This window comes from Callorhinus ursinus, unplaced genomic scaffold (assembly GCF_003265705.2).
Source record: "Callorhinus ursinus isolate GAN/ISIS: 27379988/994484 unplaced genomic scaffold, GSC_fseal_2.0 scaffold4, whole genome shotgun sequence".
Classification (NCBI taxonomy): domain Eukaryota; kingdom Metazoa; phylum Chordata; class Mammalia; order Carnivora; family Otariidae; genus Callorhinus; species Callorhinus ursinus.
In genome coordinates this window covers 139,448,753-139,476,011 of record NW_027397066.1, presented here as the reverse complement: position 1 = coordinate 139,476,011, position 27,259 = coordinate 139,448,753, and the positions used below count along the sequence as shown (strand labels likewise).

The window sequence follows — 27,259 nt, the reverse complement described above, 5'->3', positions numbered from 1 at the left end:
ATCTCATTAGAGGGAAGGGTATTTTAACAGAAAACACCCCCCTTTTTTTTCTTTTAATCATATTGCAAGTTTGGACCTCTTATTTTTCAAGACTAATATTATTGAAAGATCTTACCAAATGCTAAAGAATTAGAAATATTTTTGTTTTGGTTTACTTGTTGTATTTGAACTTTCCATGGTACTTATGTCTCAGTTTATATAAGTCATACTTAGTTAAGCATAACTATTTTGAGTTATGAAACACAAAAATTTTATCATCACCTCACTGGAAAAAAAAAATAGTATGGAAATTAACATTAACACATGCTCCCAGGCCATGTTACATTAAAAAGAGGAAAAATGGTTGGGCACCTGGGTGGCTCAGTTGGTTAAGCTACTGCCTTCGGCTCAGGTCATGATCCTGGAGTCCCGGGATCGAGTCCCGCATCGGGCTCCCTGCATAGCAGGGAGTCTGCTTCTCCCTTTGACCCTCCCCTATCTCATGCTCTCTCTCTGTCTCTCTCTCAAATAAAATCTTAAAAAAAAAGGAAAATTGAGAAATAGATACATCCCAAAATATTCTTTGTTTTTACCCATTACCAACTTTTGAGAATATTCTATAGCCACTTACTACATAGCAAGTGACACAAAACAGTTGATATAAGGTATTATGAGAACTTGCAAAAGCTTAGTTCTGTAATACTACTAAATATGTGGTGAGGAGATGGCATAGGTAGTTCTTGTGGATTCTCAGTGTACAATCAAATAACGAACTTCCAGATGAGGTTGAGGATTTTTCTGCAGAGCAATTGACAGGGACCAGAGCCTCAAATCAACCTCACCACCACTTACCAAAACTCCTTGGAATCCAATTATGGTTTTATAGTAGGAGGAGAGCTTAGATGTAAAAAGATGCCAAGGCCAGATCCAATGTTCTTTCCATGAACATTCTGGCCGGGTGGAAGCCAAGAACGGAAAATGGGATACAGATCTAGAGTTTACAGAGTGAGGTCATTTTGGGAAGTGAGAACAAAGGGAAGAAACAAAGCCTGGAACTCAAGACTCCAAGATGCTAAAATAAGGTTCTTCTTACTGAATTAGAATTACTCATTTTTTCCCTTTGCTTCAGGCTCTAACATGGCTTGGTTGATCCTGTCTTTATTTAAAAATGTGGTATTTTGTTCATCATGCATTTTTGGGTGTTAATTTTTATTTTTCTCAAAAATGGTATCGAACTATTATCTTGTTTAGTGAGGTTTTGAGCACACCCTTAAATTTGGTGTCCACATATTCTAGTCCTGGCCCTGAGAAAGAGTAAAAATAGTGCAGGAATGGACAAAAGACTGCACTGATTTCAGAGTTTGGAAGGAATTAAGCCAAGAGAGAAGGATCAACACTTAAAACTCTTTCTTGGTCCACCACTCGCCGTCTGCTCCACTTCACTGACTCACCTCATGGCCCCAAATTGGGGTGGCACCATTACTTCTGATCCCCTCAACCATCTTGATTAAACTATGTAAAATCTATTTTCCTTCGTGTTCTGAAAATGTTAGAAATTACAAAGAACTTTTAGTAGAAACTTTTATAGAAAAATAATAACACAAACACCAAGTCATAGGGAAAGTTAAGTTTAAAGTGTTTAAAGTACACATATTTGACACTCCTCTGGTCTCCCCCTCCATATCATCAGTGAATAAATTTGGCTCCATTGTCACGGATTTGTTCTGGTATGCCACTTTCAGTGTACATGTGACTGGTTGTTGAGTTTTTATAGATTTTAAGAGAATCTTTGCCCTTACTCTGAGAATCCTGAATTAAGTAAAAAATCTGCAGTGGCAGGGTATATACAAAGGATGTATAGTCTTAAATGCCTCAATTAAAAGGAACAAAAAATGAAAATAAAGACAAGTATCAGAAGTATTTTTACTATGCTGTGCTCAACACTTTGAACATTTCTTACACAAAATAAGGACAACTAGACACTCGAATGTTTATTGAAAACTTACTGCAGTTGTATAAGTGGAAATCTACAACCATTTAATTACCTTACAATGGTATGGCTGGTTTTTAACTTTGTGAATGTGAGTCTGAAAAAGTGTCGGCTTGTATTCAATGAGATGTATCTGAACTGTATATTGTTTTTCTTTTTTTGGTACAAAATATATAAACAAGTACATGTTTTAATTACAAATCTAACTAATAATAGTTTCTGTTTCTACTGAAATGCACTGGTGTAAAGGAATTATAATTTGTCCAGAAAATTATTTAAATATCCCCAAAGTACCCAATTTAAATGAGGTTACCACATTTCATAAAACATCTTTTGTATTTAAAGTTAATTACAGTGCTTTATAGAAACACTTTCCATCCCAAAAGATACCATTAATAAACTATGAAAGGGAGACAAACTCTGTGATTTCAGAATTTCTACCTCAAATTCTTTGTAGTATACCAATCCCAACCTTTTATTTTATCAAAATAAGGGTTAACGGTTTACGGTTTCTTCCACTCTATAATGTTTACAAAGCAAAATTTCTAATCAAGAAAAGAATTTGTAAATTTCATACCTGGAATTAACCTACGGTAAAATAGTAACTTTATGGCAATGAGCTATCTGTCTTTTAATAAATACAAATTAAGAGTGAACTTAACAACTTGGGAAGACCTAATGTTGGGAAGGAAATAAAACATTGGCTTCCTATAATTACATGATGAGAGATAGATTCAGAAACGAACATCTTAGTATTTCAAACTTTCTTTTATGACTTTATGGATATTTTTCAAAATAAAAAAATATTTTCATACACATTAAAGCCTATAATATAAAATTGGTAGCAATTAATAGCTTCTTTCTTAGTCTCTCCATATAAATAATCAATGAACCAATTAATGTACCCCTATTCTGTAAAGCCAAATGGTCAAAGCATTTGATTAGATTTAGCATTTATGGAAAAAAAAATCACTCAAACATATAAATACTTATTTTAATACTTTTGGAGAATTATAGAACTATGAAAGAAAAATTTTAATTCTTGTACTTTTTATTATTAGAGAGTTCTAACACATTAAAAAGTATTTTTCTTTTTAACTCCTCTAAGAATAGTAATGTGCAGAAAAAGATTAGAGATTTTTGTTATGCAAGCAAATAATTGTGCTTCAGACTGGAATTGCTTTTGAATTTATGTTATTTTTCCCTCTAAAGAGAAACCAGGAAGAAGAGAATCCTGTAAAACTAATAAACCATCCCAGGTGCTTTCAAATGATTCCTTTTCATACAAGAACTTGTAAGCAATCACACTATGGTGTGGGTGGGTATCTTTCCTTCACTTCTCTTCTGGCAGACCAGGTGCAGTTATCTAGAGAAGGTCTACATGGGGAAGGCAAAAGGAGAAAGAAACATAATAAGAAATGCTATCCAGCAGACCAATTTACCCATGCTTAATTTTTTTAATAGATAATGAGTTATGAAAATTTACTAAGGTTTTTCAGCACTGAGAGCAATTTTATATTTTCTTACCTTTCAATATAGAAACAGCACCTCTATTTCTTCAAGTCTGAATTTATGTTATTAAAGAGATTTTTTTTCATTTATTTATTTTTCACCTAATAATCTCTGCTCAGTGACCCACATTAGCAGTCTCGGCTATTTTTCTTAATATATTGGATTCTGATTCTTGATATTTATACCAGCTAAGACAATTTATTTGGAGCAGGCCAATAAAAACATATCAGAACTAGTATCTTTTTTCAAGTAGGCTCCATGTCCAACCTGGAGCTTGAACTCACAATCTCAAGATCAAGAGTCATGCTCGGGGTGCCTGGGTGGCTGTCAGTTAAGCATCTGCCTCTGGCTGGGGTCATGATCCCAGGGTCCTGGGATTGAGCCCCACATCAAGCTCCCTGCTCAGTGGAAAGCCGGCTTCTCCCTCTCCCTCTGCCTCTCCCCCTGCTTGTGCTGTCAGTCAAATAAATAAAATCTTAAAAAAAAAAAAAGTCACATGCTCTACTGACTGAACCAACAAGGCACCCCCAGAACCAGTATCTTAATTTGGGGTATTTTAACAGATAAAATGGTCCCTAGAAATCTTTTAATGGGGGCACCTAGGTGACTCAGTCGGTTAAGTGTCTGCCTTCTGCTCAGGTCATGATCCCAGGGTCCTGGGATCAAACACCGCATCAGGCTCCCTGCTCAGCAGGAAGCCTGCTTCTCCCTCTCCCCCTCCCCCTGCTTATGTTCCCTCTCTGTGTCTCTCTCTTGTCAAATAAATAAATAAAATCTTTTAAAGAAAAAAAAAATCTTTTAATGCTATAAAACTATTTAATAATTAATACTTAGCAATAGGTTTTAAATATATGGTAGGGCAGGCGCCTGGGTGGCTCAGTTGGTTAAGCAATTGCCTTCGGCTCAGGTCATGAACCTCAAGTTGCGGGATCGAGTCCCACATCAGGCTCCCTGCTCAGCAGGGATCTGCTTCTCCCTCTGACCCTCCCCCCTCTCATGTGCTCTCTCTCTCTCTCTCATATAAATTAATAAAATCTTTAAAAATAAAAAAAACAAATATATGGTAGGGCAACATATAACTAATTTTTTAAAGAGAAAAATGGATCTTTTATAGGAAGATAATCATTGGTATCAAGGTTTCCCTCGGCAATTTGTTTTGGCCCCCTTCTGAAGACATGAAGGCAGCCTCTCGGTTCATTTTTGGAAGCTTCCATGTCCTTAACATTTCACTTTCCTAACAGTCATGGTGAGGTGTCAACTATAACGAATTTAGCATTAAAAATTGCAGGTATGCCTCTTCTAGAAATCAACTCAGACTGCCTAAATTTAGAACATAAAAATGAGATGAGTTTCTTGCTTATCAGATTAGCAAAGGTTACAAACATTGATAATACCCATGTAGGCAAAAGTGTGTGGAATAAGCATTCTCACAACTTGCTATCGGAAATGTAAGGTGGTGTAGCTTTTCTACAGAGTAATTTACTACTAGGTATGCATGTTTAAAATATGCACAGCCCAGAGGCACCTGGCTGGCTCAGTTGGTAAAGCAAACAACTCGGGATCTCTTGGGGGTCATGAGTTCAAGCCCCACCATGGGCATAGAGCTTACTTAAAAGACAAAAAAATGCATAGCCTAGAGGGTTCTTAAATGATGTTACAAGGAGCTCTGTGACCCTTCCTCCTGATGAAACCACCTTAGCTGGTGAAAAAAATTTTTTTTTTAAAGTTTATTTATTTATTTATTTATTTATAAACTCTACACCCAACATGGGGCTTGAACTCACAACCCCGAGATCAAGAGTCGCATGTTCTTCTGACTGAGCCTGCCAGGTGCCCCTAAAGTTTTAAGAAAGTATTTAAAGGGGTGCCTGGGTGGCTCAGTTGGTTAAGCACTGGACTCTTGATCTCAGCTCAAGTCCTGATCTAGAATTGTGATTTCAAGCCCCACATTGGGTTCCACATTGAGCATGGAGACTACTTAAAAAAAAAAAAGAAAAGTTTTTAAAGTCTCTGGAAATTGTCTGAGGGAATAGAGCAAATGGTGAAACACTAATTCAGGTGTTGTAAATGAAATGTTTGTATGCCCCCAAAATTCATATATTGAAACCTAATTGGCAATGTGATGGTATTTGGAGGTGGGGCCTTTGGAAAGTGAGTAAGCCATGAGGGTAGAGCCTTCATGGCTGTGATGAGTACCCTTATAAAGTAGAATCCAGAGAGCTCCTTATCCCCTTCCACCATGTGAGAAGACAGATATCTGTGAACCAGCCTCCAGAATGTTGTTCATAAGCCACCTAGTCTGTGGTATTTTGTTAAAGTACCCCGAACAGACTAAGACACCAAAAAAATCCACTAATGACAAAAACTGGAAATGGTAAATAAAAAGGCTAATATAAAAACTGTACATATAAACATGTATTTCTTCTCCTTCCTTCTCTCAGCCTTAAAGGACCTAAAATTGTAGAAAGTAATAATTTTAACAAACTTGTATGTGTAACATAGATGTAATGTGTATAACTACAGTGAAATTAAAAAGAGAGAGAGAATACAGCTATATAGGTATTTCTGCATCTCATGGACTTAAAAAAAAGTATAATCTGAAGTAGATTCTGATAAATTCATGTATTGTTTAAGTCCGAGAGCAATCACTAAGAGAGTAAAATAGCAGATACACGGTTGACCCTTGAACAACATGGGTTTGAACTACACAGGTCCACTTATACATGGATTCTTTTTTGATATGATACTATAAATGTATTTTCTCTTCCTTATCATTATTTTTTTAAAGATTTTTATTTATTTATGAGAGAGAGAGAGAGAGACAGACAGAGAGCAGGGTGGGGTGGGGGGAAGAGCAGAGGGAGAGGGATAAGCAGACTCTGCACTGAGTTGTGGATCCCGACATGGGTCTCAATCTCACAACCCATGAGATCATCACCTAAGCCAGATGCTCAACCAACTGAGCCACCCAGGTGCCCCTTATGATTTTCTTAATAACATTTGTTTTTATATAGCTTACTTTATTGTAAGAATACAGTATATAATACATATAACATACAAACTATACGTTAATCAACTGTGTTTATATTATCAGAAAGGTTTCCCATCAACAGTAGGCTATTAAGTTTTGGGGGAGTCAGAAGTTATACATGAATTTTCGACTACACAGGGGGTCAGTGCTACTAACCTCCATGTTGTTCAAGTGTCAACTGTATATCCAACTATATCAATAATAACATTAAATGTGAATTTGGGTAGCCTGGCTGGCTCAGCTGGTAGAGCATGTGATTTTTGATCTCAGGATCATGAGTTCAAGCCCCATGTTGGGTGTGGTGCCTACTTAAAAAAAAAAAAAAAAGTGAATCACTGACAATCCATTCAAAAGGCAGATCTTGTCAGACTGAGTAAAACAAAACAAATATGATCCAACTGTATAAAAGACACGCTTATATATTCAAAAGTCAAATAGGTTGAAAGTAAAAGGATAGAAAAAGATATGCAAACAGCAACCATAAGACAGCTGTAGTAGATATACTAATGTCAGATCAAACAAACTCTAAGACAAAAATAGTTGTTAGAGACAGACATTTCATAATGATAAAATGGGTCAACCGAGGAAGATTTAAGAATTATGAAGATATACGCACCTAACCACAGAGCCCCCAAAATACATGGAAGCAAAACTGACAGAATTAAAAGGAGAAACAGATGATTCAACAATAGGATGAAGTTAGAAATCAATAGCAAATAAATTTGAAAAATTCACAAATATGTGGGAATAAACTACACGCTGCTGAACAACCAATGGATCAAAAAAGAAATCACAAAGGAAGTAAGAAAATACTTTGAGATGAATATGAAAACTTATGGGATGTAGCTAAAGTAATGCTTAGAGGGAAATTTATAACTCTAAACAACTGTATTAAAAGAGAAGACAGATCTCAATCAATAAGGTAACATTTCACCTTAACATATTAGAAAAAGAAGAGCAAATGAAACCTAAAGTAAGCAGAAAAAAGTAAGGATTAAAATAGAAATAAATGAAATAGAGAATGGAAAAACTATAAGGAAAAAGAACAAACCCAAAGTTGGTCCCTTGAAGAGATCAACAAAATTGATGAATCTTATCTAGACTGACTAAGAATAAAGAAAAATTCAAATTACTAAACTCAGAAATGAAAGTAAAAACATCATTATTGACCTTAGAGAAACATTTTTAAAAGATTATAAGGAAATAGTCTGAACAACTGTGTACCAAAAAATTAGATAACTTAGATGAAATGAACAAGTTCCTAAAAAGATACAAGCTACCAAAATTGCTCAAGAATTAATTTAAACTTTTTTTTTTTTTTTTAAAGTACACTCTACACCCAGTGCGGGGCTTGAACTCAAGGCCTCCAGATCAAGAGTCACATTTCTACTGACTGAGCCAGCCGGGTGCCCCAGAAATAAAAAATCTGAATAGGCCTATAACAAATAAAAATGATTGCATTAGCAATTTAAAAAACTTCCCACAAAGAAAAGCCCTAGGTATGATTTTACTCTTATGTGGAATTTAAGAAATAAAACAGATGAATATAGGGGAAGGAGAAAAAAAAGACAAAAACAGAGAGGGAAGAAAACCATGAGAGACTCTTAACTATGGGAAACAAACTGAGGGTTGCTGGAGGGGAGGTGGGTGGGAGATGAGGTAATTGGGTGATGGGCATTAAAGAGGGTACTTGCAGTAATGAGCACTGGGTGTTGTATGCAACTGATGAATCACTGGATTCTACCTCTGAAACTAATAATACAGTATATGTTAATTAAACTTAAATAAAAAATTTAAGAAAGATAAAGAAAGGAAAAAAAGAAAAGCCCTAGACCAGATGGCTCCACTGATGAATGTTACCAATTATTTAATTTTTTTCCCAAATATTTAATATTTTAATGTCACACATGATTTCAATAGACTAAAAGACAAAAATGCATGATAATCTCAACAGAGAAAGAAGAAAAAAACCAGTTAAAACTCAATACTCCTCTTTCATGATACAAAAACTTTCAACAAACTAGGAATTAAAGGGACCTTCTTCAAGCTAATAAAGGACATATACAAAGACCCACAGTTAACATACTTAATGATGAGAGTCTGAATGCCTTCCATCTAAAATCAAATAAAGACAAAGATGACTGTTCTCATCACTTCTATACAACATTGTACTAGAGATTCTAATTAGGGCAATTAGGCAAGGAAAGGAAATAAAAGACATCCAGATTAGAAAGGAAGAAGTAGGGGCGCCTGGCTGGCTCAGTCAGTAGAGCATGCCACTCTTGATCTTGGGGTTTTGAGTTCAAGCCCCAAGTTGGGTGTAGAGATTATTTAAAAATAAAATGTTAAAAAGAAAAAAGGAAGAAGTAGAAGTATCTATTTGCTGATGACATGAACTTATATATAACAGATCCTAAGGAACCTACTAAAAATTATGAGAATGAATCAAAAATTTCACCAAGTTTACAATATATAGGATCAATAAACAAAAATCAAATTGTATTTCTATATATTAGCAATGAACAATTCAAAAATGAAATTAAGAAAATTCCATTTACAATGGCATCAAAAGAATAAAATACTTAGGAATAAACTAAACAAAACAAGTGAAGAGTTGCCTGGCTGGCTCAGTCAGGAGAATGTACGACTCTTGATCTCAGGGTTATGAGTTGGAGCCCCACACTGGGTGTGGAGATCACTAAAAAAACCTAAATAAACTTTAAGAAACAAACTAAGTGTAAAACTCATATTCTAAAAACTACAAAACATGGTTGAAAAAAATTAAAGTAAATCTGACTAGATGGAAATACATCCCATGTTCTTGAGTTGGAGAACTTAATTGTCAAGATGGCAATATTTCCCATATTGATCTATAGATTCAACACAATCCTTTCCAAATCCCAGCTGGCTCTTTGCAGAAACTGACAAGCAGATCTTAAAATTTATATAGAAATTCAAGAGAACCAGAATAACCAAAGAAAACCTTGAAGAACTACAAAGTTGGAGGACTCACGCATCCTTATTTAAAAGCTTGTTCTAGGGGTGACTGGGTGACTCAGTTGTTAAGGGCTCCCTGCTCAGTGGGAAGCCTGCTTCTCCAACTCCCACTCCCCTTGCTTGTGTTCCTTCTCTAGCTGTCTCTCTCTCTGTCAAATAAATAAATAAAATCTTTAAAAAAATTATAAAAAAAATAAAAGCTTGCTCTAGGGGGTGCCTGGGTGGCTCAGATGGCTAAGCATCTGCCTTCGGCTAGGGTCGTGATCTCCAGATCCTGGGATAGAGCCCCATGTTGGGCTCCCAGCTCAGCAGGGAGTCTGCTTCTCCCTTTCCCGCTGCCTCTCCCTCTATTGTGCTCTCTCTCAAATGAATAAATAAAAAGTTTAAAAATGAAAAAATAAAAATATAAAACCTTGCTATAGGGTACCTGGGTGGCTCAGTCAGTTAAAGCATCTGCCTTTGGCTCAGGTGGTGATCCCAGGGTCCTGAGATCCAGCCCTGTGTTGGGCTCCTTGCTCAGTAGGGAGCCTGCTTCTCCCTCTCCTACTGTCCCCCACTCGTGCTCGCTCTCTCTCTAGTGTTCTTTCCCTGCCAAGTAAATAAATAAAATCTTAAAAAAAAACTTGCTATAATACTACAGTAATCAAGAAAGAACAGTATTAGCACAAGGAATGACATATAGATCAATGAAATAGAATTGAGAGTCCAGAAATAAACCCTTGCATTTATGGTCAATTAATTTTCAACAATAGTGCCCACATAATTAAATGGGGGGAAAAGAACAGTGTTTTCAAACAAATGGTGCTAGAGCTGGATAACCACACAAATAGGAGGTTGGATCTCCCCCCCTCCTCACATCATATATAAAATTTAACTCAAAATGGATCATAGCCAGGGTCTCCAGGCTGGCTCAGTTAGTAGAAAATGTGACTCTTGATCTTAGAATAGTGAGTTCGAGCCCCATGTTGGGGTAAAGTTTACTTAAAAAAATAAATAAATAAAAATAAGAATTTTTAAAAAATGGATCATAGCCATAAATGTAAGTGATAAAACTACAAAACTTAGAAGAAAACATAGGTGTAAATTATATTTGTAACCTTGGATTAGTCAGTGTTTTTTAAAGATTTTATTTATTTATTTGAGAGAGAGAGAATGAGAGATAGAGAGCACGAGAAGGAAGATGGTCAGAGGGAGAAGCAGACTCCCCGCCGAGCAGGGAGCCCGATGCAGGACTCGATCCCGGGACTCCAGGATCATGACCTGAGCCGAAGGCAGTTGCTTAACCAACTGAGCCATCCAGGCGCCCCAGTGTTTTTTTTTTTTTTTTAAGATTTATTTATTTACTTATTTATTTGAGAGAGAGAATGAGAGAGAACATCAGAGGGAGGAGGGTCAGAGGGAGAAATAGACTCCCCACTGAGCAAGGGAGTGGGACTCAAGGGACTCCAGGATCATGACCTGAGCCAAAGGCAGTCACTTAACCAACTGAGCCACCCAGGCGCCCTAGTCAGTGGTTTTAAAACATGATGCCTAAAGCACAAGCAACCAAAAATAGACAAATCAGACCCTAACAAAACTAACATTTTTTGTGCTCAAAAATAACACCCAGAAAGTCAAAAGACAACCCAAAGAATGGAAGAAAATAATTGCAAATAAAGTCCTTGTATTCAAAATATAAAGAATTCTTACAACTCACCAGTAAAAAGACAAATAAGCCAACTGGAAAATAGGCAAAGAATTTGAAAAGACATTTCTCCAAAGAAGATAGACAAATGGCCAGTAAGTACATGAAAATATCAACATCATGAGTCATTAGGGAAATGCAAGTCAAAATCACAATGAGATACAGTAGTCCCCTCTTATCCCAAGGGACGTATTCCAAGGCCCCCAGTGAACACCTGAAACCATGGACAGTGCCAGACCCTACATATACTATGTTTTTTCCTACTCATACATATCTATGATAAAATTTAACTTATAAATCAGGAAAAGTAAGAGATTAACAATAACTAATAAAATAGAATAATTATAATAAACTATATTAAAAGTTATGTGAATGTGGTGTCTCTTTCAAAATATCTTATTATACTATACTCACCCTTTCCTGTGGTAATGTGAGATGATACAATGTCTACCTGATGAAATGAAGTGATGAAGTGAGGGGAATGACTTAGGCACTGTGATATGATGTTAGGCTACTACTGACTTTCTGAAGACAGGTCAGGAGTATCATCTGCTTCTGGACCACAGTTCACTGCAGGTAACAGAAATCGTGGACAACAAAATCATGGATAAGGGGGGTTGGGGGACCTACTGTACCAACCTCTAGGATGGTTATAATAAAAAAGTGTTGGTGAGGGTGTGGAGAAATTGGAACCCTTATATACTGCTGGTAGGAATGTAAAATGCTGCAACCACTATGGAAAATAGTTTGGCAGTTCCTCAATAAGTTAAACATAGAATAACCATATAACCCAGCAATTTCACTCTTAGGTATATACCCAGGAGAACTGAAAACATCTGTTCAAACAAAAATTTATAAACTAGGGGCGCCTGGCTGGCTCAGTCAGTAGAGCATGCAAGTCTTGATCTTGGGGTCATGAGTTCAAGCCTCACGTTGGGTATAGAGATTATAAATAAATAAACTTAAAAAAATTATAAATGAATGTTCAGAGCAGAATGATCCCTGATAACCAAATAGTGAAAATAATAATGACTGGATAAACAAAATGTGATTTTTCTATACAATTTTATTTTGTCATTAAAAAAGAATGAAGTACTGATATCTGCTACTATATGGAGGGGTCTTGAAAACATTAAGCTAAGTGAAATAAGCAGACCATAAATGAAAAAAATTTTAAGAAAATTTATATAAAATGTCCAGAATAGGCAAATCTGTAGGGAGAGAAAGTAGTTTAGTAGTTGTCTAGGATCAGAGAGCTGGGGAGAAATGGGGAGTGCCTGCTAATGGGTATGAATACTTTTTTATGGGGTGATGAAAATGGCCTAAAATCAATTATCGTGATGTTGCACAACTACTTAAATATAGTAAAACCCATTAAACTGTACAACTTAAATGGGTAAGTTATACATTATGTGAATATCTCAAAAAATTAAAAAATATGCAAGTCCTAGTGATTCTTTTAGAAATGTTTTGTAAGTAAATGCACAAGTGTTTAAAAGATGAGTGCATATATGTTCATTGCACCATTCAAAATAGCATAAATAAATAAATATCCATCAATAGCCAAGTTAAATAAATTAAAGCTGTCCATACAATGAAACTGAAGAGTCATTCAAGATGACTCTCTTCCAGGGGTGCCTGGGTGGCTCAGCTGGTTGAGCAACTGCCTTTGGCTCAGGTCATGATCCCGGAGTCCCAGGATCGAGTCCCACATCAGGCTCCTTGCTGAGCAGGGAGCCTGCTTCTCCCTCTGACCCTCCCCCCTCTCATGTACTCTCTCTCTCTCATTCTCGCTCTCTCAAATAAATAAATCAATCTTTAAAAAAAAAAAAAAAGATGACTGTCTTCCAGGGCGCCTGTCTGGCTCAGTTGGTAGAGCTTGCAACTCTTGATCTTGGGGTTAAGTCTGAGCCCCATGCTGGGTGTAGAGATTACTTAAAAAAATACAATCTTAAAAAAAAAAAAAAGACTACCTCCAGATCTACAGATAAATAAATCTAAGTTTAGCAACCTCAAGAGGCAAGGTAATAAATGCATTACACATGGGTTTAAATTATATGTGTGTGTATATATATATAATTTTTGTATATATAAAAATGTTACTATTAGAGAAAAAAATGAATACATATAAAGTTGAAAGTTCTAACACAATTTCTCTTTCTTTCTTTCTTTCTTTCTTTCTTTCAAGATTTTATTTATTTGAGAGCAAGCGGGGGTGGGGGCAGGAGAAGGGAGAAGTAGGCTCCTCCCTGCACAGGGAACACAATACAGGGCTTGACCCCAGGACCCCAGGACCAGGACCTGAGCCGAAGACGATACTCAACCAACTGAGCCACCCAGGTGCCCCATTTTTCTTTTAAGATTTTATTTTTAAGTAATCTCCACTCCCAATGTGAGGCTTGAACTCACAGCCCTGAGATCCAGTTGCATGTTCTACGGACTGAGCCAGCCAGGAGCCCCTACAATTACACTATAATGAAACATGAAACCTAAAGAACCCCAAAGTTCCTTCCCAAAGTTCCTTGGGCAGGGTAATGAGAGATGTTATATATGGGGCACACACACACAAGTTAAGTGACATTTGACCAAAGTCTTCTTGATTGAATAGGAATAAACTAGGTGAAGAGAAGGGCTAGAACATCCTAGATCCTATGCCCAGGGAAATAATGTGTGAAAACTCTGAAGTGAAAAAAGGCCATACTTGACAAACTCACAGACACAGCCAGTGAGTCATGTCAGATAAGGTTGGAGAGAGAGAAGTGCTTGATCATGCACTGTTTTGTGGGCTACATTAAGAATTTTATTTTGGGAAGAAAAAAAAAGAATTTTATTTTGGGGCACCCAGGTTGGCTCAGTTGGTGGAGCATGAGACTCTTGATCTTGGGGTTGTAAGTTCAAGCCCTGTGCTGGGTGTAGAGATTACTTAAAAATATAATTTTTTTTTAAAAAGAATTTTATTTTAATCCTAACAGTAATGAGAAATCACTAAAGGTTCCCGAGTAGTATGATGCTATAAATATGAAGAATGGATAAAAGAGAAGCAAAAGTAGGTATGAGGAGCCTGGTGTAAGGCAGACAGCAGTGAGGCTTGGGTGGTGTGAACTAGAGATGAAATAAGTCTGAACGGGGAGACTGAACATAGACAACGGCCAGACCATAAAACAGAACTCTGACCTGCAAACTCTGTAGCAACCAGTCGAAGAAGCCATACCATAACCTGTGTAGCAATTGGCCTCAAATGGTCAAGATTTGCTCAATAACTACCAGGTTCTCTAATTTTGCCCCTTCTGTCCTCTGATTCCAATTCAGGACTAAGGAAAGAAAGCCATATATGCACCCCAAACCAATCACATAGGAAGCCCTACTTCTAGGTAGCCCAACTCCAACTTCCCCATAGCAACAACTTCCAATCAGATCATACCTCAAAGCTTTCCCTTTTTTCACTATAAAACTTTCCAACTCCCTTGCCTATCTCTTGTCCTCAGCCAAAAACAAATGATGGTAGCTGACTCCCTTGCTCCAGCAAGCTCTGAATAAATAGGCTTTACTTGTTTTCATGTGGATGGTCTTCTCCTCCCCCCCCCCCCCCCCCCCCCCCCCCCGCCCCAGAGTATTATCAGTTAGAGTAAAGAGGTGATTGAGGTCAAAGGAATGGTTGAAATACATTGTGTGTGTGTGTTTTATTTAAGATTTTATTTATTTATTTGACAGAGAGAAAGACAGCGAGAGAGGGAACACAAGCAGGGGGAGAGGGAGAAGCAGGCTTCCTGCCAAGCATGGAGCCCGATGCGGGGCTCGATCCAGGACCCTGGGACCATGACCTGAGCCGAAGGCAGACACTTAATGAGTGAGTCACCCAGGCGCCTCAACACATTGTGTTTTTTTAACTACTTTCAATTAAAATAAAAAACTAAAATAGGGGCGCCTGGGTGGCTCAGTCAGTTGAGCGTCTGCCTTCGGTTCAGGTCACGATCCCAGGGTCCTGGGATCGAGCCCCACATAAGGCTCCCTGCTCAGTGGGGAGCCTGCTTCTCTCTCTCCATCTGATCTCCCCCTGCTTGTGCGCGTGCTCTCTCTCAAATAAATAAATAAATCTTCAAAAAAAAAAGTAAAATAAATAAAATGCTGAAACCTAAAAAAAAAAAATGGTTGAAACAGAGTAGAAGAGAGTAGAGGAAAGCTATAGCTTGCAAGCCTTTTAGGTATGATTAAGCCTGCCTAGGAGCCAGAGGGTTAGCTGAGAATTTAGCAGAAAAGTAGTAGCGTCAGAAATTTAAGGTAAGGGGTTTTTGCAGACTGAGTAGTCAGTGGTCAAATTCTGCTGAGAAATAAAAAGAATAAAAAAACCTTAATTTAGAAAGCTGAAGGTGATTGATGGTTATTTTATTTTAAAGATTTATTTATTCACTTTAGAGAGAGAGAATCTCAAGCAAAACTCTGCTGAGGTCAGAGGCTAAAGGCGGGGCTCGATCCCAGGACCCTGATATCATGACCTGAGTAGAAATCAAGAGTCAGCCAATCAGCCACTTCACCGACTGAGCCGCCCAGGTGCTCCCATGGCTATTTTAAAAGAAGGTATAAGACAGATTAGAGTGGATTGAGTTGTGAATGGAAAATAATGGATCAGACCCTGGCTGGGTCAGTCAGTAAGAGCATACAACTCTCGATCTCGGGGTCGTGATGATGAAGGATAGTTGGAAGGCAGGCAGGCCGGCAGTGACAAGGCTCTCCTCGCCCTTAAAGGAAACCACCCTTAAAAGGATTTTATACCACCCTGGAAGGAGCCCTCCACCCTTTCCCATGTGACAAAAACCTGGTTGGACGACAGGCGACAGGCGCAGGGTTAATCAAATTAAAAAAACAGCCTGCCAAGGAAACCCTTAGACTTAGAAATTCTGGTGGTGACTCTCTTGGGTCCCTTCCCTTCTCGGGGGCTTTGTACTAGAACTTTGCTATCACTCAATAAACTTGCTCGGCTGCCCACCAGTCCATCTGGTCCACCTCTTCATTCTTCAAAGCAGCATGATGAAGAGCCGCGCACCATGAACACTGACGGAGAAAAACACAGTGAGTTCGAGCACCGTGTTAGGTGAAGCGTTTACTTTAAAAAAAAAAAAAAAAGAAAAGAAAAGAAATGTAACAAAAATATTAAAAAAGAAAAAAAGAAAACGTGGATCAAAAATGAGGAGTACAAAAGATTGGTTTGAGACCATTCACTGAGAAGTGCGTGGGTGTGTTTGTTGTTTTAGTATGTAGTCTTATCAGCATTTACTTTTTTAAAGGATTTCATTTATTTATTTGTGAGAGAGAGAGAGTGCGAGCACAAGCAGGGGGAGCGGCAGGCAGAGGGAGAAGCAGGCTCCCTGCTCAGTCCCATGAGGACTTGATCCCAGGACCTGAGCCAAAGGCAAACACTTAACCGACTGAGCCACCCTAGGCCTCAGTCTTATCAGTGTTTACACCTGTATGTTGATACATAATCCAGAGAGCAATGAGAAGGAAGAAAATGTTTTAAGTGGCAGTTTCAGAAACCTGACAAAGTGGGAAGGGATGGGCGGGACCCACAACACAGATGAAGGAATGGCCATGCTTTCCAGGGCAGCAGGAGGGCAGAGGAAGATGGGGGTGAGCAGGGTGGGAAGTGGATTAGATGGGATTCTAGTTTGGTGCTGGGAAGTTGAGGGTTACACCATTTGATGACTTCTTTTTTTTAAAAGATTTTATTTATTTATTTGACAGAGAGGACACAGCGGGAGGGAACACAAGCAGGGGGAGTGGGAGAGGGAGAAGCAGGCTTCCCGCGGAGCAGGGAGCCCGACGTGGGGCTGGATCCCAGGACCCTGGGATCATGACCTGAGCCGAAGGCAGATGCTTAACGACTGAGCCACCCAGGCATCCCGAGGACTTCTCGTTTCTTTGTAATATAAGAAGCAAGGCCATCTGCTGAAAATGCAAAGGAGAAAGGCCTAAAACTGGAGGTGAGTAGAACTTGCTTGCTGGATGGTGAGTGGGAGATGATGAATTTAAAAGTGTTTCCAGTCTGACTTGTGTATTCTCCAGCAGCAGGAACATGCCTGGATGAATACTTCAGGATTCTTCCAGAACAATGTGATGAAGACAGAGCAACAGGGTGACCTACAATGTTGGCAGCAATTATGGAAATAATGAATTATAGAATCTTAGCTGGAGGAAGTAAAGACTCTCGAGGACCAGTGGGTCTGGAGAAGGATGGTCAGTCCTTTGGAAGGCCTGATGAGGTTGGAGTAGCTGCTACTCAAGAGCTCAGTTTGTCAGTTAATGTTAGGAAATAAAGCTTAAAATGTGTGTTAGGGTCTCATTGTAGTAAGTCTTAAATGCTAAGATAATAACTCAAAGTTTCATTTCATTTCTGTTAGCAACATTTCTGGAATGCCTGCTGTATTCGGGACACTTTCATCGGCTAATGATACAAAGATCAATACAACCCACTGTTGAGAGGTTCACTAAGCCACTCCATGGTACTGCTGCCTCTGGATCTATTTTGTGTGGCCAAGCGGACTGCAGGGGCCTTGCACTGACACCAGCCCCTCCGGCAAGCTCCTGTGGTGAGCAGCCGCAGAGCCACCCGCAAAGAAGCAAAGAAATGTTAAGTTCCTGGTATCACTTCCCCAACAGCCCTTGTGATCAAATCTCCCTTGCCTTCCAGGGCCTGTATATCTTACGTACCCCTTAGATAAGAACCCTTGTGGGGCAACCCCTCCACCCACCCCCCGCCTCTTTTGGTTTGAATTGACCAGATCAGACCCCAGCCCAGGAACCCCAAAGCACTCCACCCAGTCCCTAATAAAGACATGTGCCTCCCTAGGTCTGCATTCTCCCTTGACCTCCGCAGGTGGCCCCTCCAGGTATGCCCTGTACTTCCTCCAGGACCTATGAGTAATACATTTCTCTATTTCAATTTACCTACTGGCCAGCTTTTGAACTAAGGCTCACCAGGCTTATTCTGTACTAGGTGCTCCACTTAACAAAGTTAATTTAACAAAGCAGAACACCCACCCTCTGCCTTCAGGGAATTTACATCATTCTGGGAAGGGAGGAGTACAGCCAGTTAAGGTGCTGCAATGCAGTGAGTCAAGTTCTTTGTGACAGAATTACACAAAATAGGTAGAGAGAAAATGTAGACATCTGGGCGCCTGGGTGGCTCAGTCGTTGAGCGTCTGCCTTCGGCTCAGGTCATGGTCCCAGGGTCCTGGGATCGAGTCCCACATCGGGCTCCCTGCTCGGCAGGGGGCCTGCTTCTCCCTCTCCCACTCCCCCTGCTTGTGTTCCCTCTCTCACTGTGTCTCTGTCAAATAAATAAATAAAATCTTAAAAAAAAAAAAAAAGAAAATGTAGACATCTAATACAATTGGTAGGGGTATCAAACTCTGGGAAGTTTTCTTGAAGGATGAATTAATAGCGAGGAGAAGAGTCGGGTAAGGACACTGCAGGCAGATACTTTGAGGAACAGCAAGAGGTGAAGACTAGACTAAAGTGATGTTAATAATAGTAACTAGCTACTATCGATTTAGCAGTTACCATGTGCTAGGTAAGGTATGGCAAAGTTAATACCATCTTACAGGTCTGGAAGTGGAGGGGTTCTTAAGGAGGACAAATGACTTAACCAATGACCACCAGTGAGTGAGCTTGTGGTCGGAGCTCGAATCCACAATGGCTGGTGTTCTTTTTTACCGCTCTGGGAGAGGGGAGGGGAGAAGAGGTAGCAGATGATGCTGGAGAGGTATATTGTATAAGGTCTTGTTTCTTAAGTTATGGGAGTTCTCACTGTCCCAAAGGCTACAGGGACAGTTAAGAATTTTAATCAAGACGTGACATGGTTGGATTTACAGTTTAGGAAGAATCAGATGATAAAAGGGAAAAAAAAAAGGCTTTTCCAGTACTGGAACTGGAGGCTGGAGTGATGAGTTAAGGAGTTGAAGTCCTGCTGGAGAGTTATAACAAGTACTAAGAGAGTGGTAACAGAGATGAAGAAGGAGCATATTTTTTTTTAAAGATTTTATTTATTTGAAAGAGAGAATGAGAGAGAGAGAGCACATGAGAGGGAAGAGGGTCAGAGGGAGAAGCAGACTCCCTGCCGAGCAGGGAGCCCAATGTGGGACTCGATCCAGGGACTCCAGGATCATGACCTGAGTCGAAGGCAGTCGCTCAACCAACTGAGCCACCCAGGCGCCTGAAGGAGCAGATTTTTAAAAAAATATTTCAAGGTAGAAATGATAGGCCTGGGAAACCAACTAGAACTGAGTATTAGAGCCCCGGCAGCTCAGAAATTTACACTGAGGGACGCCTGGGTGGCTCAGTCGTTAAGCGTCTGCTTTGGGCTCAGGTCATGATCCCAGGGTCCTGGGATTGAGCCCCACATCAGGATCCCTGCTCAGCGGGGAGTCTGCTTCTCCCTCTCCCCCTGCTTGTGTGCTCTCTCTCTCTCAAATAAATAAATAAAACCTTTAAAAATTTTTTTAAAAATTTACATTGTGAAGGTAAAATACATATTTCATAGCACAGTTTGATACATAGTAAACATCTAATATGATAGCTCTACAATTATTCTCCAAATCTGAGAACACAGGAGACATATCTGAGGGGGAGGAATTGAAGAGTTTACTTTTAAGTGTGCATTCATTCATTCATCAAATATTCTGTGGAGCTTACCACAGTCACTGGGCATATAGCTGTGATCAAAGCAAAGTCTCTGTTCTTATGGAACTTACATTCTAATGAAGAGAGGCAGATATTAAACAATAACAAGGTAAATATGCCAGATGGCAGGTGTCATGGAGAGAAACAAACCAGGAAAAGGGAAATAGAGGTATCCCAGGTAGGATGAGGTACTTTTTTTTACCTGAGTTTATTTTCATATTGCTTATTTATTTTTTTAATTTTTTAAAATGTTTTAAAGATTTATTTATTTGTTTGAGAGACAGAGAAAGAGAGAGCAGGCAGGGGGAAGAGGGGCAGATGGACAGAGAAACTTAAGCAGACTCACACAGAGCACAGAGCCCGACGTGGGGCTCAATCTCACGACCCTAAGATCACGACCTGAGCAGAAATCAAGAGTTAGGCGCTTAACTGACTGTGCCACCTAGGCGCCCTGGTATTGAACTTGAAGTGACTTAGAACAGCTAAGGTGATTCCAAGTAGGCAAGTGGACACCCTGTACAGGTACCAAGGAGTAGTGATTCATTTCAGAGATAAATAATCAAAAGGGAGCATGGTATCATCATGAAACCAAGGAAAATCTATTCACTATTTGACCCATAGCAAGATAACAGACCAGAATCAAAATGTGTTCACTGGATTGAGAAGTCACTGGAGATCTTTCCCAGAATGCAGTGGGGAGCAGATGGTAAGAAAGGAAATAGATACCTTTTTAAGAAATTTGACTATGCAGAGAAGAACATGGCCTAGTCACTAGAGAGCACCATGGGGTCAGTGGTGCACGTGTTTTCTTCTTTTTAAAAGATGAAACAGGGGCACCTGGGTGGCTCAGTTGGTTAAGTGACTGCCTTCAGCTCAGGTCATGATCCTGGAGTCCCTGGATCGAGTCCCGCATCGGGCTCCCTGCCCAGCAGGGAGTCTGCTTCTCCCTCTGACCCTCCCCCCCTCATGTGCTTTCTCTCTCTCATTCTCTCTTTCTCTCTCAAATAAATAAAATCTTTAAAAAAATAAAATAAAAGATGAAACAGATCAGTTTTGACATATTGAAAAATCTGAGGAAGAAAGGGAGTGATTGTTAGATCAAGGTTCTTGAGGTGTAGAGAGATTAACCAAGACTACAAAGGGAAAATAGAAATGTAGCAGATGTAAATGTAGTTTGAGTGAGTCTGATTTTAAAGCTTGATGATCTCCATTTTCTCTGGGAAGAGAAATTATCTCTTGCTGTGAGTTGGAAAAGGTTAAGAAGTCCGAGGAAACTAGAGGTCATTAGAGGTTTAAATGTAGGTGAACAGGGATCAGAGGTGCCTAAAAGTAAGTAGAGGAGTTTTTCCCAGGGGCACCTGGCTGGCTCAGTCGGAAGAGCATGGGACTCTTGATCTTGAAGTCGTGAGTTCAAGTCCCACACTGAGTATAGAGGTTACTAAAAAATAAATAAATAAAAAAACTTGAGAGTTTTTCTCAGAAAGTCCTGCTAATGTTGAAGATAAAATGCTCCACAAAAGTAGAGATTCTGTGCTTTAGAGAGTTGGCTTTCACAGTTCAGCCAAAGAGGCAGCATGGAATGAGAAGGGCAGAGACAATAAATAGGACAATTATAGAAAGAATTGGCAGGCAGGGCTAGAGGAATGGTCAAAAGAGTCATAAGCCCACAACTTCAAGGGGTAAGAATAAGGCAGAAAATAGAGAACATATAAGTACTTAACATTCTGAATGGTAATAAAGAGTGACAAGAGAATATTAGCTGGTCTCAATTTAAAATAATGTATTAAAATGTACCTTTACCAGGGTTGCCTGGGTGGCTCAGTCAGTTAAGCATCCGACTCTTGGCTTCGGCTCAGGTCAGGATCTCAGGGTCATGAGATCAAACCCTCCACCCGCCCTGCCTTGGTGCTCAGCGTGGAGTCTGCTTGAGATTCTTTCCCCCTCCCTCCTCCTCAGACCTCCTTCCCCACCCTCCCATCCCTGCTCATGAGCTCTTTTGCTAAAATAAATAAAATCTTTTTTAAAAATTAAAAAAAAATAAATCTACTTTACCAAAAACCTTTTAATAGCCATTGCCTCTGGGGAATGAAAAGGGGCCAAAGGTTAGACTGGGAGATTTTTTACTTTTGACTTTACATTCTTTCATACTAGGAAAGAATTTTACACCATGAACATATGTCATAATCACTAAAAAGCTAAAGAGGGGCGCCTGGCTGGCTCAGGGTTGTGAGTTCAAGCCCCATGGTGGGTGTAGAGATTACTTTAAAAAAAAAAGTGAGAGTATGTTTTAACAGGTTATGTGGTTATCTAGAGTATGTATGTATGTATGTATTTTAAAGATTTTATTTATTTATTTGAGACAGAGAGAGAGAGAGAACACGAGCTGGGGTAAGAGCAGAGGGAAAGGGAAGAGCAGACTCCCAGCTAAGCAGGGAGCCCAACGCGGGGCTGAATCCCAGGACCCTGGGATCATGACCTGAGCTGTAGGTAGACGCTTCACGACTGAGCCACCCAGACGCCCCTAGAGTACATATTTATAAAGAAAAGCATTGATACAGTGAGATTTTATGGCTAAAAGAGGAAAATTAGAATCTAAGGATCCTACCTCCTTTGCCACTCTAAAACTTTCACATTAGCCTGTAAACTTTGGATTTCCTGACACCCTTTCTCTTGTTTTCCTCCACTCTAATTCACTTAGGGCTGAACATGATGCCAACATATTTCAGCAAGAAAAAACAGTTGTCAAGAGAATGAATTTTAGGGGCGCCTGGGTGGCTCAGTCAGTTAAGCGTCTGCCTTCAGCTCAGGTCATGATCCCAGGGTCCTGGGATCGAGCCCCACATCGGGCTCCATGCTCAGCGCGGAGTCTGCTTCTCCCTCTCCCTCTGCCTGCCACTCTGCCTACTTGCACTCTCTCCCTTTGTCAAATAAATAAACAAAATCTTAAAAAAAAAAAGAGAGAGAGAATGAATTTTACACAGCATAGATTTCTCTAATTAACTCAGTTGTACAGGTTGGGAAATGTCACTGAGGATCATGGAGGAGGACTCTAGGAGCTGGTAAAAGTTACATAGTAATGGTAACAGGGCATTCTTATTAAGGGAGCTAAAAGTCTAAGCTACTTCAAAGGTTAATCTGGACAACTTCCAAAGTCAATTGTTTACCTTACCTGTCCTTTTCCAGTCTTACATGACCCTAGCTGAATCAAATAACCATGTGTGATTTTTATCTAAAACATGCAGAAAACAGGGGCGCCTGGCTGGCTCGGTCAGTAGAGCACGTGACTCTTGATCTTGGGGTCGTGAGTTCAAGCCCCACGCTGGGCGTAAACCTTACATTAAAAAACACTCAATAAATAAACAAACAAATAAAACATGCAGAATACAGAGGGGGAAAAATGAAAGGGGGCTTCTGCCTTACAGTTTCACTACCTAGTTCTATAGCGATTTTGCCAGCCGCCAAGTTGTTGTGTTGGCAGGACATACAAAAAAGTGTGCAAGTATTTAGGACAATGAGGATTATGCTTTCACATCTGAAGGTAGCACGTGTTATTAGAGCACTCGCTGAGCAAGATCTTGGAAAATTATCTTAATATTTATTGCACAGAGTTCTTATGCTATCACTGGATTTCAAAATGGGAGTTTTATACATTCTTTGAAGAACCTATTAACTGGAATGCAGGACTAGGCTAAACAAATGAGAAAATCGATGCTGTAACCTGAGCAGGCCCTTACAGCAATCAGCCAAATTTTGTAAAGGATTGCTTTTATTAAATGGTTTACGAGGCTTTTATTTAGATTTCCCTTTGGTTTACAAATTTGGTTTATAGATCAAAGTTTTCCTTAACTTTGACAATTCAAATTTCACTACTCTATCTTGTTTACTTGCGACCCTAGTTTTTAGGGCAGGTGGTTTGTGGAGAAAGCTGATACCACCTGTGGCTAACTGAGGGCTTTTATTTGCTTTATGCAAGGTATCTTTCTCAGTATATGCAGGAATTCCCTTGCTACTGCCAACTGCCCCCTCTCCTCTTTGTTATTTGTGGAGGAGTGCTGGGAAAGTCTTGAACTTCTCCACTCCTCCTAAGCACAGATTTTACCGCTATTTATATGTGGGACTGAAATGCATTATCGATACATGCCAAAGGATTTGTTAGCATCGAAAATGTTTTAGCCCCTATTAATTGGCTTCTCAGGAATTTCTTACTGTAGTTTTCTGGATTTTTCCACCAAACCCATTTTTATTTTGATAGCAAAGGGTAATTTGTTACAGATACAGGTGTAGAGAACTTGGCTTTTTGTTTTAGCCCTCTTGATAAATGATTACTGAATTGCTCCTTCATTTAATGTCCCACTATGGGACTTTCACCAGGTTTGAAAAGCATGTATTAAACAAGAGGCATGGCAACCATTCTCCTTGAATGAATAGTGCCATAAACACAACAGTCTACAGACCAACTGAATAAGCTAATTTAGCAATTGCCTGTGTATGCTAACCAGCTGAGGGATATTTCAATGGCATTTTTTAAAGGATGATATGTTTTATAAGAGTTAAAGAGCTTAAAATAATTACAATGGAATGCCACGTCACTTATTTTTTAGTATGAAGAAATACACACTTGGGCAGTGTTTGAAGTTAATCGGTTCAAGCAGTATTACTGGTAGTGGTGGTGGATAAAATCGTTGGCCTTTCAATGAATATAAAAAAAAAAGAGAGAGAGGGAAAGAGCAAAATTCTATTCAGAATTTATCCTTAAAGATGCAATAACCATCAAGACCAATTCTATGAGTAAGGCTGGAAAACTGCCATGGTATTAATATTAAATTGGTTTTATACATTAAAAGAAATATTGTCAAGAAAAACTATTTTAATAAATTATTTAAATACAGAGGATGGTACATCATTTATATGGTGTCATTGAGCAAATATGTCCAGATGCTTTCAAGGACACAGTGGTCTTAGTGGGAAATGTGCTTGTTCTGGATAGCATACAGAGCTATTCAGTGTTTTTCAAAACACATGTTTAAAGATACCCTCATAATTATATTCTCTTGATACCTGATTTTTCAATTATGAAATTGCTAAACACGAACAATAGTAGTAATCCCCATACTATCACTCAGAATGACAATTATCAAGATTTTCCTACATTTACTTTATCTGTCCCATATAACGACTAAAGCAATTCTCAAATATCATGCCATTCACTGTTTTGTCAGTATGCATCCCTTGAACTGATATCACCTTAAAGGTATTGTCACATATTACAAAATAAAAATGGACCTTCTTTGCTATATCTCATCCGGAACATTGCCTAGATGTAGTAAAACAATTTTCTATCAGAAATACCTCAGGGGAAAGGCACCCGTGAATGGAGAGGCACACATCTCCTCTGAAGGCAGTTGTGTCTGTGCGATTTTCTTCTCATTGCCAAATTAGCTGAGGAAAAAAAGGGAAATATTAGCATTTTTCAGAAAATGAACTGTTGTTTGAATGTGCAGGGAAATTTTGCATCCAAACTATGTTGTGATTATTTGCTACTTGTTCAGATGTGATTGTGACATAAAAATTAAGGTGATGCAAAAACACGAAATATATTCCTCACAGCTCGTGTTTATAGCAGGACCTATTAGTAGTAACCTCCTCCTTCCACATGACTTCTTCCTAAATGCTCTTGGACCTTTCATCTTATGTAATGAATCAATCACAGATATTTTATAAGAACATTGTCCAAGGTGTTCTGTAGTTCAGAAAAGTTTGATTAGCAATTGCTATAAACTGTAAGAAGGGGTCAGCTGCTTTCTGAATTGCTCATTTGCACATTTTCTCTTATTTATGTAAAAGGGCAAACCGGGGGACGTCATTTGAAATAACCTCAGTGATCAAACTTCTGATTAACTAAAAGGGAGAGACTGAATTTTTAACCAGTTATGCACCCTTTTCTGCTCCAAATGTAGAAGTATATTACCAACTGAATAATATAACGTATTTGGAATAAATATTACCACCTTTCTATTGAAATGTGGGTTTGCCTTTTCCTGAGTCAGAAAACCTAATTTTTTTTTACTCACCAGTGCTTTGAAATCTTAGATATTTGGTTTTGAAGTAAAAGCGCATTAGAATGACTGCTTACTAATTCTTGTTGGTTAAGAACAACACAACACAGATCATCTTTGAAAAATGTGTCAAACCAATTAATATTATCTTGACCATAAATATTTTTGACATTTTTGGCTCTATTAGCACAATAATACTAAAAATTGCATTTTTAAAGCAAGACATGTAATTATATAACTAGAAATAACAGCTATCATAACTGTTTTAAGATTTCATCTGCATTTTGTCACATGATTTTTCTGTTGTTAATTCAAATTGTTAACATTGCCCCACTCCAGCTAGCAACATGTTCTTCTAATCAACCGCTTTGGATTTTGTATTTTACCTAAAAAATCCGTAAAAGTTTGTTGACCTCTGTAATGAATAGACCAAACAGTTCTATTTCTTTTTTACTTATAAGGGCAATGTATCTAAAATAGCTAAGGAATCAATTTTCTTTGAATTTAGAAAAAATAGTGGCAAAATATTTATCATCATTTTAAAACCCACCTACTTTTTAAAACATTCAAATAACAGACCTACCAGGAGAGAGAACATACTCCTGAAATCCTACACGCTTACGAATACCTCTAAACACACCTAAGTGATTTTCAGCAGGAACATAATCATGCCCCCACCCACGGGCCCAAACAGGCAGAACCAAGTTACTCGGTACACATGTATCAAAGTCCTACCTGGTCTCTGTCCGTTGATAAGAAGAAGACTCATCGCGAAAAGCAGAAACGCAAAAAGGAATTGTTGCAACCTCATTTTTCTGCCGCACTAAAGTAGAGCAACAGCTCTCAACGTAAACCAGTCTTGGAATAGTCTGTGCGGTATCTGTGTGGCTCCCCTCACATTCTACTGAAGAACCTCAGACAACTGCCAGAAAGGTTAATGATCACATCAGACAAGGTTACTGGTGCTGTGGTCGAGCCTCCCTCGGTCGCAAACCCCTCCTCCCCTCCTCCCCCTCTCCCACCCCCGGCACTCCCCTTTATTTCCATAAGCAAATATTGGTGAAATAAACCATTCAAGCGTGCGGTAACTTAGTGGCAGTCTACTAGGGAAGCGCCTAGGAGAGACTGACTTAAATTCAATTTGGGTGGAGAAATATGTAAAACAAGGCAGGGCTCGGCCCCCTCCCCTCATCATTTACATCTGTTTAAACTTTGCATTGCCCATATTGGTCCCACATGCAGAAACCAATCGAAATGACAGGAAGTCTCTCTTTTGTCCTCTTCAGAAGGAATTCTGCAGCTCTGACTTAAGACTCCCAAATACTTTGTGGCAG

General features: G+C 39.0%; 1 protein-coding gene and 1 non-coding gene across 3 annotated transcripts; one reads left to right on the top strand and one right to left on the bottom strand.

The window, feature by feature from the left end:
- Positions 1 to 1,591: 1,591 nt before the first annotated feature.
- On the bottom strand, positions 1,592 to 26,875 carry APELA (apelin receptor early endogenous ligand). 2 transcript variants are annotated; one of them, XM_025873913.2, is made up of 3 exons: positions 26,661 to 26,875; positions 25,219 to 25,308; positions 1,592 to 3,346 (listed from the first exon to the last, which is right to left on the bottom strand). In XM_025873913.2, the coding sequence occupies exons 1-2, from the start codon at positions 26,734 to 26,736 to the stop codon at positions 25,220 to 25,222; spliced, it is 165 nt and encodes a 54-aa protein (XP_025729698.1). In that variant the 5' UTR covers positions 26,737 to 26,875; the 3' UTR covers positions 1,592 to 3,346; position 25,219. The 2 variants fall into 2 exon arrangements, with proteins under 2 accessions (XP_025729698.1, XP_073747332.1); XM_073891231.1 differs by lacking the exon at positions 1,592 to 3,346 and adding an exon at positions 11,659 to 11,763.
- TRNAK-UUU (transfer RNA lysine (anticodon UUU)) lies at positions 6,739 to 6,811 on the top strand. The gene has a single exon. It is a non-coding gene; the product is annotated as a tRNA-Lys (tRNA).
- Positions 26,876 to 27,259: the final 384 nt, after the last annotated feature.

What these genes read in the sequence shown, in the direction of transcription:
- APELA (XM_025873913.2), bottom strand. Translation starts at nt 26,736, where the DNA reads ATGAGGTTGCAACAATTCCTTTTTGCGTTTCTGCTTTTCGCGATGAGT. An exon ending in TATCAACGGACAGAGACCAG is followed by an intron (nt 25,309 to 26,660) that starts GTAGGACTTTGA and finishes TTTTTTCCTCAG; the next exon opens with CTAATTTGGCAATGAGAAGA.